A 15,030-nucleotide genomic window follows, 5' to 3' on the forward strand; every position below is an offset into this window, starting at 1 on the left:
AATACCCTAGTACCCATGTTACACCCATATCACAACACTCTCTATTATTACTGCTGGTTATTCACTGATCCAAGTTGCTGATCTGATATCTCTGTTGCAGCCATCGATACTCACTTATTGATCTATCCTATCCCTACTAACTAATGATCAAACCATCAGATTAACTACAGATTATGATATGATGTTTTCCCAAGAGGTTGAGCCTTCAACCAGCCTTGGATTTATTTCTGAGTTTGGATTCTAAGTAATTTCAATTTCCTTTTCTGATTCTGTTATACTGTTGAGGAGTTCCTTGTTGAACTGGACCTCTTTCAGATCTTAAAATCTGACCTTCAGATTGGTCTGATATTTTGGTATATTATTCTCTTATCTTTGGTTAGTATCCGTTCAGATTTATTCACATCTGAGTTTTGGATTCTATTTTATTGACTTTCCATTCAAATCTGGAATGTATCCTTGTCTGTGATTCTGGATTAGCATTAGTTTTCTGAAACTTAATCTTAATTGGATTCGCGGTTGCATTAAAGTATGGTGCACCTTGGTCTGGTTTAAAAACCACATTCGCCCTCCATAGCTTCATTGTCTGAAGGGTTTTCACTTCCTGCCTCCCTACGCAGTCCTTCCCTATCCGTTGGCAGATTCCAGTTCCCTCACATCTGTTGCCATTGTGGGACTGCCTCTGAAGATGTGGATCACCTCTTCTTCACCTGCGCCTTCTCCTCAGAAGTTTGGTTTAGTCTTTTAACCAAATGCTAGCCTAGGAGAAGAACAATTCTACCCTTCGACAGATAATGGTTCTGGGACAACATGTCCTTTGTTGGAAAACCCTATTGCGATAAGGTGGGCAAATTTGCTTTTGGTGCTGCTGTCTCACATTTGGCTTGAGTGCAAACTTAGAAGGTAGACCTCTAAAGCTAGATTCTTCCAGCAAATTTGGAACTCCATTCTGTTTAAAGTAAAATCTAAGATTTTGTGGTCCCCTGGTCGGTGTTCTTATTCCTCCAGAAATAGGCTTATTGTAAAATTCTTGAGGCCCTTTCTGTTTTACAAACCTTCATCTCTACCTCCCCCCTATATAAAGGCTGGGTTTGTTTTTTTCGTTCATTCTCTTTTCTTCTTCTTAGGTAATGAATTTATTATTCACCCAAAAAAAAAACCGCTAGCAGGTTTCAGTTCAGTATCTTGGCCTTCCTCTGATATCGTCAAAAAGCTTTCTGCCCATCATAATTCTCCTATTTTGGACAGTTTAGAGAAAAGGTTGCAGCTTTGGAAGGCTAAGCTATTAACCTTTGTTGGTGGCTAAGAATTGGTGAGATCTGTAGAGAAAAGTTCCTACATATATTGGACAGGTATTTTTGCTTTGCCAGTTCAATTATTCAAAAAGTGGAATCTTGGATGAGCTCCTTTATATAGAAAGGTTCAGACAATAACAGATTCTTACACACCATTAGTTGGGCTCATGACTGTCTACCAAAGGAAGATGGAGGGTTGGTGGGATTAAGAGAGTCAAGGAGTTAATAAGGCTGGAATCATAAAGCTGATTTGGAGAGAAGCTTCTAAACAGAAAAGTATTTGGATGGAATGGACCTACTCCCAGTATTTGAAGCAAGACTAATTTGGACCGTAAGATGTCCATCTGAATTCTCATGAACAGAAATAGCTGAACCCATGATTAAAATGTTTGATAGATGACAGGGAAAATAGGCTTGATAATTGGCAACCTTCTGGAGTTTTGCTCAATAGATCTGAACAAAGAACCAGCTATGACACTGATATGGATACTGGATAGAATGGCCAAAGTTTCTATTATTATTCATGGAGGTATGTGGAATCCAGGACCAACTACTTCTCTTAGTGATGCAGATCCAAGGGCCTATATCCACAAGAATAAGAAAAAGAAGCCGCCCTAGGAGTAGGGCCAAATGTTTGGAGCCTTAGCTTTTTAGTTTTCATACTTAGTTTATTTTTCTTTACTTGGCCTATTTTGTAAACTTAAATTGAACCGGTTCAAACAATGGTCCAATTTAAGTGATTTTATTCTTTTATAGCTTAGGGAATATTCTTTTATTTTAAGTTGTTTTTTTAGTCCCCACACCCCTCCACGATTTCTAAAGAGGGAGTGACTTGTATTAAGAATGAGCCTAGTGATTAAACTCCTAGGCTGAATAAGAATTAGGCCATTGGCCATGTTATAAATAAAACAAATCGTGGGAGGCTCCCCCACAATTCAGAATTCAAAAATCAATCTCTTGCTTGCTGCCATAGCTGCTGCTGCCTTGCTCTATTGAGTGTTGCCTTGTGAGTCATATCAAGATGAAGGGACTGGTGGATCTCCAGTTGACTCCTTGTATCTTGTAGATCGGGAGAACCTGCTACTTGTCTTCAAGCTGCTGTCATTGAAGACCTGCAAGTCTGCAACTCCAAGGAAGTGGTTAATATTATTAGCCATCCCCCTTCTTCTTCTTCTAATCCTCTAAACCCAGCCCCATCCATGGTTGTGAAGGCGACGCCTAGGCATCCAGGCGCTTTGGTCAACTTGGGCGCCTTGGTTGTCTACTTGGTGTCGCCTTGATTTTTAACTCTCTCCAAAGCCTTGGGTCGCCTAACCGCCGTGACAACTATGGCCCATCATTCCCCATTGTCATCCACCATTAAAAACCTATTGATCCATTAAACCCTCGACCTTCTACATTCTGTCCAGCATAATTGCACCATCAAATTTCATCTGATTTTCAACCACAGTACCCTCACAGCATTCCCTCCACTCGATCCTAACCTCAGGCCCATCCCATCATCCAAACCCTAATTCCCTTCAACTCCCAATAAAACCCAAAACCCTAAATTACAGTTCAACCACATCCAGCCATCATCAAACCTCCATACCTTGGCCAAGTGACCCTCTCTACCCCTAGAGATCTCGACCTGAAGCCCTTGCCCTAATTCCACCTCTAAACCCTAGATTCCATCATTTTCATCTTTTCAAAAACCCAAAACCCTAACTTAGTTGCTGTCCAAATACATCTAACCTACTTCTACCCATCTAAAACTCATAAACCTAATTCATTAGACTCCCCTACACCTGCCTAGCTTTACCATATAAGACACACTCCCATTGACCTAACCCTAACCCTAAAATTGACCTAAAACCTCAATTCTGGCCCCATCGAACCAGCAGCTCAACGGATCCTGGTTGTTTGGCTCCTAGTAGGTCTCCTACCTATCTAGGACTACATTACCTAGTCTAGTAGAAGCTAGGGCTGTTTTGGAGGGAATTTGTAAAAGATCGAGGTGGAGACAATGTTGTTTGGGCTGGTACTTCTTCAGGTCTTTCTGTTCAGCCTCAGCTTGGGATTTGCTTCGTCAAAAGGCTCCGAGGGTTTCTATGGCATGGCACTGTTTTTAAATGAAATGTGCCATAATTCTATTGCTTTAAGGGCCCTAACCAAAACATTGTCTATGCAGTCGTTCTTCATGGATACGTGTATTATTACAACTTCTAATTGCTGCTTATGTTGGAATAGCAGAGAAAATGTTGAGCACTTATTCTTCTCTGGTCCATTCTCCTTGTCTAATGGGAAGGCTTGATAAGGAAACACCGTTCTAGGAAGTGAAGAATCAGATCATCTGAAGAAGAATGGGATTGGATTAGACAAACTTTTATAGGGAAACCCATTACAGACTCAGTGAGTAACCTGGTCTTCGGTGCATCCATATATACAATTTGGATGGAAAGGAATATGAGAAGGTCAGAATAGAGCTCCAACAATCAATCAGATTTGGGACTTAATTATCTTTGGAGGCCCAGAATCGATTTGGTAGTCAAATTAGAGCTTGCCATGATTCTCCATACAACAGATATTTGGTGCAATCTTTGGATATATGTCCATTTTATTGTGGTCCTAGAGGGATTCCTTGAGTATACTTTGATTCTTTTTTGGTTGCCCTTTTGTAGATCTGTCTTTGTATATCTGGTTGTATCTTGATTCTTCTATGTAATGAATTTGTACTCTTATGATAAATACATAAAATAACGATAAGCAAACACCTGGATATATTACCAAGAAACAAATCCAACTCAAGTTGTTATTTCTATTTGGCAAAATAAAGACTATACATTCCTAATAATAGCAAACATCTTTAGTTATGCCTAATAAATCAGCAAGACTCATTGACAAAGGAGCATTACCTTGCAGTGCAGGCAATTTTGAGATTAGATTTGCAACTTCTGCTGGCCTTTCTCATCTGGGACATACCTTTAATGCAATCACAAGCTAAATTATTATTGGCATTACTCATATACACGTGCTGGACAGTAACGTGACTCAGGTCCAGCAAATTCTGGCAGATTGACAAGCTCAGCAATCCTGGGGTCCTTCAGATGAAGGTGGCCTGGTTGGTCATGTTCATGGTTTATGTTGCTCCTACAACAATAGAGTAGAAAAATAAAAATGACAGAAAAAAGTGAAAATGAAGCCAAGGGGGAGGGATGAATCATCACTACTTGCAAAAGAATCCATCAGAAGTTCTCACTGTTCCCTATATTATCTCTCATAAAGAAACATTTTCCTTCCCCCTTTTGTTCTCTCCCAAGCTTAGTTTACATATACATATTTTTTGGGTACTCATCCGTCATATTTCACTAACTACTGAGAGAGTGTGATGTGTCAGAGGTTAGTATCACTGGCTGAATTAAAATCCTCCTTTCCGCCCCACCTGCTTTTGCCTAAGCAAGATGTAATATGGGACAGATCCACCCACATGAAAATAGGTCATCCAAATAGAGTAGTATATTTATAATCCTGACAAAACTAGCATAGGGCTTTACTTTTCTCCCTTTTAATAGTGAATAACAGTACTACATAGTATTCCTATCATCTTGACTATCAAAGAATTTCTCTTTTAAAGGCCTAGTTTCTGACCCTAAAACCCAAGTACACGATCTGAGAACCAGAGTTTTACCAACCAATGATAACAATTACCGAAATATTTCCGTTTTGACAGAAACTGAAATGAGACACCTGTCGAATTAGGAGGGATACATAATTTTGGAAAAATTTCAAACATTTTCCTATATAAAAAAGCAAGATTTCTTCCCCTTTAGCTCAAGAGCTCCAGAACCGCGAGAAAACCTCAATTTTTTTTTGGCAAAATCCATAATTTTTCAGCTGAATCAACAATTGGTGGTCAACTGTGGAGCATCCATTTCAACCCATAACATTTGGGTGGCTGTGAAGCATCATTTGGTCAAATTTCTCCATATTTCAAATTTTCCAACTATAGGGATGATGTGATGGACTTCGAGATTCTCCAGGCAAAGGATGACACGACTGTCATATGTCATCGAGTCCGAGCAATAGTTCCATCAGTCCCATGGGCAGTCTAGTGTTTTGACCCACCCTGGAATAGTATGTGGTACTGACGTAGGTCTAGGGTCTTTGATAACTCTTTTTGACAATGGATTGTAGATTTATGTTCGATTGAAATGTTAAATAATTTCACACTTTGATAATTGTGGAATGCTTGCTAATTTTATGGTTCTTCACTTCTTTCCTACTGTATATTTTAACTGTTTTGAATGAATGTTCAATGTTGTATGTTCTAGGCCTAAACTATGTGTAGAATAGGTTAACTATAAATGTAACTGTCACTGTAATTGTCGCTACCACTTGAAATGGAGCTATAACTATCAATACTGATTTCAGAACGTAGATAATTTTCAATGCAAGGTCTGCCCGATTTTTATTTGCACATATAGGACAAATGATCCCAATACCACTTCTTTTTGCTACGATTTTCGTTTTTCTTTTTCAATTCATGCCACTCAAAGACTTTACTGAGACAAAGATGGGCTGTCAAGAACGTAGAGGAGGTAGGATGGGCAGTTGGTCAATCTAGTATGGATCGTACATGGATGGTAGTTGGAGTCGGCAGCTCTCCTAGGAGGGAGAGGTCTTCTTAAACACACTTCTAAGAATTCTGGACGGGCAAGAATGCAGACTTGATTCAAAATACTCCAGGGTCTTCAATAAAAAGGTAAACGTGCCCGTAATCATAAGGGAAAGGACACAGTAGGCTAGGTTTCAAAGCCAAACTACCACTTCGGGTCCCCCCCCCCTGTAATCTAATGATTCAAACATATGTAATCATGCTTAAATAGTCACTCCTCTTAAATTTCGAAGAAAAATCCATTGTTTGGGGCCTCAAAATTGCCAATTCTGTTAGTTACAGCGAAATGGACCAAATTTTGCCCCCATTTCACCAAAATATTTTGATTTTGATAGGGGCAAAATAGCCTATTTCACCAACATGTCAAACCTTCTTATCAACATAAAAGTATATGGATCGAGAAGGTAAACAAAAGAACTTCACATCAGCAAACCTGTAGAGAGAGGTTGGTACATCAAATGAAACCAACCCATCTGGCTTGGAGTACTGAATAGGAGTGTGTAATCTTGCAGCCTGCAAATGAGATGGGACAGAGCTGTATCTGGTTATAAGGAAAAACCTTTAACTCAGAGTTAATAAACCCATGCTGAAGTTATAGAAGTGTGCTCAAACATTTACATATACACATTCTTCCAATAAGTCATAGAATAGAGCTCACCAATGGCATTCATACAGGCACAAAGTATTTGTACCACATTTACATCCCACCCCTACCATGTATCCAGAAACCCATTCAATCAGAAGGTGAACTCTCAAAGGGGCCCGAGACAATTTGGTACTGAAGCAATAAGCGCAACTTTAATAGCAAATATAGAATTAAGAGTGCCAAGAGAGAAGTCAACCAAACTGGATGGTTAGGAAAACTGATTGATGAATTATAGTTTGTGAAAGACAGACATATGGAATCTAAATGAATGATGTAAAGTGATATATTATTGGCCATTTGTATGGAAGGTGTGACAAAAATGGGAATAAACAGTACCTGCAATGTAAAAATCAAAGAGAAAGAAGAAGAAAAAAAAATGATGTAACGGAGGAGACAAGACTCATGGTTGAAGAGAAAAGCTTAACCCTACCATGAGCAGCATGTGTATTTATATAACTTAAAGTGACTGAAAAATACATAAATAACTGTATTAAGTTAATAGACTAATAGACTACAAACTTAAATAAAGAAAATAGACAGAGAATAATATATAAACTCTTACACTCCCCCTCTAACTGTAATAGGAGAAGAAATAGGGGCAGAATAACAGAGTACTTTCAAAGAAAGTGACATCAGCACTAACAAATTGCTTATGGGTTCCAGGATCAAAACATTTATATCCTTTTGGAGTCCGAGAATAACCAAGAAAGATACACTTGACTACCCTAGGAGATAGTTTATCAATATTAGGGTTTAAAATATGAACGAAACACACACATCCAAAAATACGAGGAAGAACAGTAAACAATTGTGTATCCGGGTATAAAAGAGAGTACGGGACTTGGCTATCAAGGACAGAAGAGGGCATTCGATTAATTAAATAGCATGCAGTAAGGACGGCATCACACCAATATTGTTTGGGAACATTCATATGAATCATGATAGAACAAGCAATTTCAAGTAAGTGTCTATTCTTCCGTTCAGCCACCCCATTTTGTTGAGGAGTGTATGAACAGCTAGTTTGATGAATCATTCCATGATCGATACAAAACTTCGAAATTTCTCGTTTAGTGTAACCAAGAGCATTATCAGATTTAAAAATTTTAATGGAAGTAGCAAATTGAGTCTTTATTTCTTGATAAAAAATTTGAGAGACAATAAGAAACTCAGTACAATCTTTAACAAATAATCCCATTTCAGATGAAAGTAATCATCCATAAAAGTAACAAAATAAGAAAATCCTAACCTATTACTAACACGACACGGACCACAAATATCAAAGTGAACTAGAGAAAATAAAGACCAACTCCTAGGACCACGACAAGGAGGAAATGACGATCGATGATGTTTGCCAAGTTCACAAGCTTCACAATCAAGCCGAGAGATAGTTTTGCAACTCAGAATAAGCAACTGGAGTTTAGACAAAGAAAGATGACCCAGACGAAAATGCCATTGAAGGGGAGAGGTTCCACCAGAAGTAGTAGTAGCTGCCGTAGAAGCTCCAGTGTCATCCAAGTAATATAGTCCAGCCTGCTCAAGACCGCCACCAATTGTTTTCCCGGTCTAAAGGTCCTGAAAAACATAATACGAAGGATAAAAGGTAATGGAGCAATTAGGAGATTTAGTAAGCTGACTAACAGATAAAAGACTGATAGGTAATTTAGGTACATGAAGAACAGAAGATAAGGACCATAGATGCAACAGGTGATACTGTACCATGAGTCCATGACCAGCAATATGAGTAGATGAACCATCAGCAAAAATGACAGGAGCAGAGTGTGAAGTGGGAGATACAAAAGTAAATTAGTGAGACTTACTTGTCATGTGAGAAGAGGCTCCCGAATCAATAATCCAAGGAGTGGATGTAAAAAGGGTAGGATTACCTGTATGTGCTAAGGTAGCAGTGGAAGTAGAAGCAAACGACTCAAGTAGTTGGAGTCGTTTTAGTAACTGATTATAGTCATCATGAGAAACAGGTGGATTGGTAGATGCCTCAGTAGTAGTTATGGTGTCACTAGTTTGCTCAGGAGAGTGATCACTGCGGCTGAATTAGCTACCTCATTTGCCCAGTCAGGACGACCATGTTTGGCCCAACATGTGTCAACAGTATTTGGTTTGTTGCAAAAGGTACAGAAGCGAAAAGACTTGTCAGGTTGCTGCCCAGGAGTACCACGACCACGGCCTCTAGAGTTGGTACCTCATCCTCTGTTTGTTGTGAAGACTGAATTTTCCCGTGTAGTGTGGGAAGAATCAGCTTTAGGAGTAGTGGCCAAACGTTGAAGACGAGAGAATGTTTCATTAAGAGTAGGTATCTTTTCACCTGTAAGCAATTGACTCTTGACAACTAGATAGTCAAGATGAAGACCCGTTAGAAATTTAGCAACATAAAACTCAGCTCGCTAAAGTTTTAATTGTTCGAGGTCGGTAGTGAGAGATTGGTGAACCTGGAGCACTTCAATGATGCTGTTGTAATATGGGGTTTCAAGGGTAAAATTGTCATAGGGGTAATTTTGTCCTTGTACCTATTCTAGAATGTTCCTTCTCTTATTATAAATAAAGAATGGTTGTAGTCACTTTGACTCAAGCCAGTATTCATGGAATTCAACATGGCATCAAAGCCAAAAATCATCTGGGAATATGGGCAATGATTTTTTTCCCTTTTTTTTTTCTCTCTTTCTTTCGTGATCTCGCCCTAGCCTAACCACTGCCAGCTACCACTTACTTCCGCCAGCCTTCCGCCACCACCACCACTCTTCCGCCGACCTCTGCCAGCCCCTCCAGGTCTTCCACTAGCCTTTCCGGCCCCTTCCAGCCTCCCGTAACCTCTCTCGGCCTCTCTTTCCTTCTCACTGGAGCCCCCTCCAACCTTGCCGTCTTCTCTTTCACACCCTTGGTGGTGAGTTGACTCCCACCAAGGGCCTTTTTCGCCTTCATATATCTGATTATTTTTGGAAAATTTATTTTCTGTTCCTGCAATTTTTTACTAGCCACCATGCCTGACGTTTCGGAGGTCACTTCTGCTTCCTCCGGCCCTGATGGTTCGTCGCAACGTGACTTTCTTCCGTTTTTGGTGAACCCTATCAAATTAAATGGCAGCAACTATCTATTGGGGTCTCGTTCTTGCTTGTTCGCAATTGGTTCCCGTGGTCTCTCTGGCTAGATCACGGGCACTACTGTCAAGCCTACAAAGGTTGGTCCTGCACAAGATCGATGGATGAATTTTAATTTCTTGGTCATGTCCTATCTGGTTAATTCCATGGACCAAGAAATTGCCAGGCGTTACCTTCTCCTTGATACGGCTGCCAAGATATGGAAGACAGCCCAGGACACCTATTCTCAGGTCGGGAATGCCGCCCAGTGCTATGAGCTCCGTCAGAAGATCCACTCTACCAAGCTGTTACGAATCCTGAGAAGAAAAGTAAAAACCAGAGAAGAAACGATGGAAGAAGAAGAGATGGGGAAGAAAAGAAGAGAACTCGATGCGCTGAGTTCCTCTCCCACAGTTTGTATTTATAATAATAACCAATTACATCAAAATAGGAAACTCATTCCTTGACAACCAAGAAACTAAAAATAATAAGAAACTAACGCTAACTAGGAAACTAACATAAAACGGTGGAAACAAACTAAGAAAACCAAGATAGGGACAATCCCCCTATTCATGGTAAATTACCGAAACTACCCTTGTACCCCCACGGCACAAGGGCCCATTCTCAACACTTCCCCTCAAGCTGGAGTACACATATAGCAAAAAGAAATCTCCAGCTTGAAACAAAAGCAAAACGTAACAATTGTAGCACCACCCAGCAGCACATCACCAGCTCAAGCACAATGGCCACTAATCAGTAAGTAAAAGAAACCGTGTCGAATAGAACCAAACAACAACGAGCAATAATAAACAGTAGAGAACCCCAACCGCGACCTAAAGATCATATAACAACAACAACAACATCACAAAATCTTCCCAAGGAAGACAGTTAGTAGATAGGCATCTTCCTAAAGAAGACAAGTAAAAGTGCAGCTTCAACAGCTACATCACAAGAAGAATCTCACAACTCTCTCAGAGGCACCATTTCACAAAAGGCTACTGTCTCAGAGGTACTACTGCGGTACTTGTACATCAGCTCGGTGCTTGTAGAATGCAGACCCAATTCACAAAGACAGCATCTGGTTGTTGACCGACCATACAAAGACAACATCTGGTTGCTGACCGACCCACAAAGACAGCATATGGTTGCTGACGAACCACTAGGCATAAGGCAGCCGTCGACCAAGTAGATAAAAGTTGTACTGTTGCTGAACCAAACACATAAACTCTTAATGTTGTTGTGAATACGAGCTGATGACAAGTATAGATAAAAATAATCTTCAAGAATGAGTGACTAAAGCAAATAAGTCTTCAATCATATAGAAACATCATGCTGATGGCCAGATAAATCAGACAAATTTCCAAAAATAATTCTTGAGCAACGCAATAACCACAAGCACCAATAATCACCAAGATAATCTACAATCTCCCCCTCACGTGTAGCATTACTTGTGGACAAAATCAGGTAAAGCCAATGGGAGACAGCTAGAGTGTGCCAATAATGCCAATCTTTAAAAAAAATTTGGAACTCCAAATTGATATGACCGGGTCCACCATTTAATTTGTAAGTCCAATGGCAAAATTGTAGTTAATCCATCAATCCCAATGCAATCCCAGACTTAAACCCAATTATTGATCCACCCAACAAAGGTAAAACATAAGTACAAGGAAGTAGTGGAAATATGGTAATCAACCAGATTTTTCAAGTGGTTCTTGGGTAGATAATTTAGACGAAATCTAATTGCAAATACCACCCAAGGCAAAAGGGTAATGTTGGAATGAGCGGTAAAATAAGGACAAAGGTAGAGAAGAAAAGATGATTAGGGCATAAAAGGAAACTCAAAGAAAAATAAAACTCTAGGAATAAAGTAAAGTAACCAAAAAGGAAACTCACTTTGAGATATTTGACGTCTTCTTCACACAACCAGCCAAAACAATATAACACTATCTTCAACCTCACGATGGGACAAAGGAAAAAAAAAGGGAACTAACACCTAAAAAACTCACGCAACCCTTCTTGCGAGAAAAAAGGAAAGACATTGAAGAATTGTGAAAGAGAGAACCTGCATTTCAGAGAGCAGCGAGAGAAAGAGAAAAGCGGATACAGCTGAGCAGTGAAAAACATTGAGAAATCGATTGCAATCCATCGACCTTCAACCAAGAAATCTCAGCCGATAAACAAGCAAATCAGCAAGATTCATTAGCCGAGAAAAAAACAAATCAACAACGAGATTCACGCAACCCATGAGCTCATAAATGTAGCAGATCTGTAGCACTCCATTGTGAGAACACAGATAGCAGAGGCGGAAAGCATGGAAGTAGCAACAAAGCTGTGGCGGCCAACCCATCAACGACACCTAGGGCTCGAGTAATTGGTTCTGCACGAGCCAGTAACCGTATAGAAGAAACAGCAGCAAATCGCAATCAATGAATTGGACCTTATTCAGAAAATTGATAGAAGCACAAGTGACTACTCGGCTTCAACAATCGATCCTAGTAGCAAGCAATCGGAGCACATAAACAAAGCTCAGCGGAACTATCAACCCAGCGGAACAACCAGCTGTAGAAACAGACCTTCGTCTTCAACCTTCAGCAATAAACAGAGCAATAGAACGATAGCTCTGAATGAACCAATGAACCATCAACAGTCGAACCCAACTTCAGCAGTAGCAGCAGGTTATGGAATATTTTTAGCGCAGCAGTAACAGTGGCTGCTCACCATAACAGACACCTTTAAACGACTCTCAAACCGGCAACGTTTTGAACCCAGATTGATTCAAACCATCAGCTCTGATATCATGTTACAAATCCTGAGAAGAAAAGGAAAAACCAGAGAAGAAACGATGGAAGAAGATGAGATGGGGAAGAAAAGAAAAGAACTCGATGCACTGAGTTCCTCTCCCACAGTTTGTATTTATAATAATAACCAATTACATCAAAATAGGAAACTCATTCCTTGACAACCAAGAAACTAAAAATAATATAAAACTAATCCTAACTAGGACACTAACATAAAACGGTGGAAACAAACTAAGAAACCAAGATAGGGACAATCCCCCTATTCATGGTAAATTACTGAAACTACCCTTGTACCCCCACGGCACAAGGACCCATTCTCAACAGCAGTTGGAGTTGTCCCCTTCTCAATATTATAATAAAATGTGCACTATGTGGCAGCAGTTGGATTTTCTGGGCACCTTCACTGCAACCTGTGATGTTGATGCAACAGCTTTCCGAAAGTGGGAAGATGGTTTACGCATCTTTGATATTTTGGCTGGCCTCAATATTGAGTTTGATCGGATCCGGGCCAATATTCTGAATCATGATCCTCTACCAACTCTTGAGTAGGTCTATGTGATTCTTTCGGCTAAAGACAGTAGGCGTACAGCCATGTTACTCCTGTTACTCCGGAACGATGGGCCCTTGTTTCTGGTTCTCAATCTTCTTCCTATGAGAACTCTTCCCGTACTGTTGCTGATGATCGGACGTCTAGTGATCGCCCCCTATTAAATGTGATCACTGTGGGAAGTAATGGCACACCAAGGACCGATGTTGGAAGCTTCATAGTCACCCTGCAGATACTCGTGAGTGGGGGAAAGGTGGTTCCAATCGGCCCACCAATACTCGTGCCAATCAGGCCTCTACTGAAGAGCAGCCCGAACAATCTCTATCTCAAGTTGTAGTTGAACTGCAAAATCTCTGGGATATGGACTCGATTGGACACATCTTCTTCGGCATCTGTGTCTCCTTCATTGGTTGCTTTGGCTATTTCACTGCCTTCCAATCACTCTGCCACTTCTTCCACAGGTATTCCATTTGGTGGGAATTGCACCTCAGTCATACCCGATTCTTGGGTCATTGACTCAGGGGCAACCGACCATATGACAAGTTCTTCCTCTCTTTTTTTTCAAATATTCCCCTTTATCTGGTCATAATAAGGTTCGTTGCTGATGGGTCCCATTCTCCTATCTCGCGAAAGGGATCCATACAGTGCACTTCCTCTCTTTGCCTTTCATCTGTGTTACATGTCCCTAAATTATCTACTAATTTGCTCTCCATTAGTAGCTTAACCAGGGATTTAAACTGTAAAGTGACATTTTTCAGAACCATTGTTTGTTTCAGGACTTGGAAACGGGCAGTACGATTGCATGTGGTAAGGTGGTTGGTGGTCTATACGTGCTTGATAGTTCACTGGCAGCTTTGACATCCCAGCCTGCATCTTCTGATTCTGATTCTACATTGTTTGAGTTGAATAATTGGCATTGTCGTTTGGGCCATCCACCGTTGGCTGTTTTATCCGTTCTATTTCCTAGTTTATTGAAACGTTATAATCTAAATACTTTTTCTTATGATGCTTGCACTTTGGCAAAGCAAACTAGAAGTATTTATCCTATTTCTGATAATAGAAGTATGAGTCCATTTAGTTTGATACATTCTAATGTGTGGGGCCCTACCCGATATGTGTCTACTTCTGGGTTTCGGTGGTTTGTCACCTTTATTAATTGTTACAGTCGGACTACTTGGGATTACCTAATGCATAGTAAGACTGATGTCTTCCCTTGTTTCACCTTGTTTCATAAAATGTTCCAGACCCAATTGATGCCAAGATGAAGATTCTACGATCAGACAACGGCAAAGAGTATATGGATGGTGCCTTTCGCTCCTATTTGGATTCCCATGGAATTATTCATCAAACTTTTTGTGTGGCTCCTGCTCAAAATGGAGTTGCTGAACGCAAGAATCGGCATTTGTTGGAGGTGGCTCGATCCCTTATGTTCGCTATGGTTGTTCCTCCTCGTTTCTGGGGCGATGCTGTACTTACAGCCACTTATCTTATTAATCAACTTCCTTCCAGAGTCTTAAGTGATCGCTGCCCATTGGATATTCTGTTGGGATCCTCAACATTTGTTGTGCCTCCCAAAGTTGGCTGTGTGGCGTTTGCTCAAAACCACCATGTTCACAGGAAGTTTGACCCAAAAGGGCTCCGGTGTATTTTTCTCGGCTACTCGACTACCCAGAAGGGGTACAAATGCTATCATCCTTCGACTAGAAAATTATTTGTCACTATGGATATGGTTTTCAGGGAAACTGAAGCTTACTTTATACCGCCAGTCCCTCTCCAAGGGGAGATCTAAGTGATGAAGAGGTCCCACTAATTACCCCTCTGGATGTTAATGTACCGACTATAGAGGATACTTCTGTTGAATTGGAGGATGGGATCACCAGTCAATAATAAGAACAAGGACAGAATGGGCAGCCTATAATTCAAGGGGAGTCTGGAGAATCAAAAAAATTAAAGACTTCGTGGAACATACTTCCCTCCTCGTGGAACTTGCCACAAAGAGACCAC

General features: G+C 40.4%; 1 protein-coding gene across 3 annotated transcripts in view; it reads right to left on the minus strand.

Annotated features, from left to right (window-relative positions):
- The window catches only part of LOC122639533 (electron transfer flavoprotein-ubiquinone oxidoreductase, mitochondrial-like), a 34,209-nt gene extending 23,410 nt beyond the window's left edge, over positions 1–10,799 (minus strand). The window contains exons 1-4 of one of the 3 annotated variants that reach the window (XR_006329528.1): positions 10,790–10,799; positions 6,380–6,459; positions 4,293–4,421; positions 4,187–4,253 (exon numbers count right to left, since the gene is read on the minus strand). Coding sequence is in view for 2 of the 3 variants with exons in the window: in XM_043832396.1 (XP_043688331.1) it covers positions 4,211–4,253; positions 4,293–4,421; positions 6,380–6,459; positions 6,661–6,663 (255 nt within the window). In the remaining variant the exon portion in view is untranslated. Of the gene's footprint in view, positions 1–4,186; positions 4,254–4,292; positions 4,422–6,379; positions 6,460–6,660; positions 6,758–10,789 lie in introns of those variants that run through there. The other 2 variants (XM_043832396.1, XM_043832395.1) reach the window with 2 other exon arrangements.
- Between the last annotated feature and the right edge of the window lie 4,231 nt (positions 10,800–15,030).

Source organism: Telopea speciosissima, chromosome 9 (genome assembly GCF_018873765.1).
Source record: "Telopea speciosissima isolate NSW1024214 ecotype Mountain lineage chromosome 9, Tspe_v1, whole genome shotgun sequence".
Classification (NCBI taxonomy): Eukaryota; Viridiplantae; Streptophyta; class Magnoliopsida; order Proteales; family Proteaceae; genus Telopea; species Telopea speciosissima.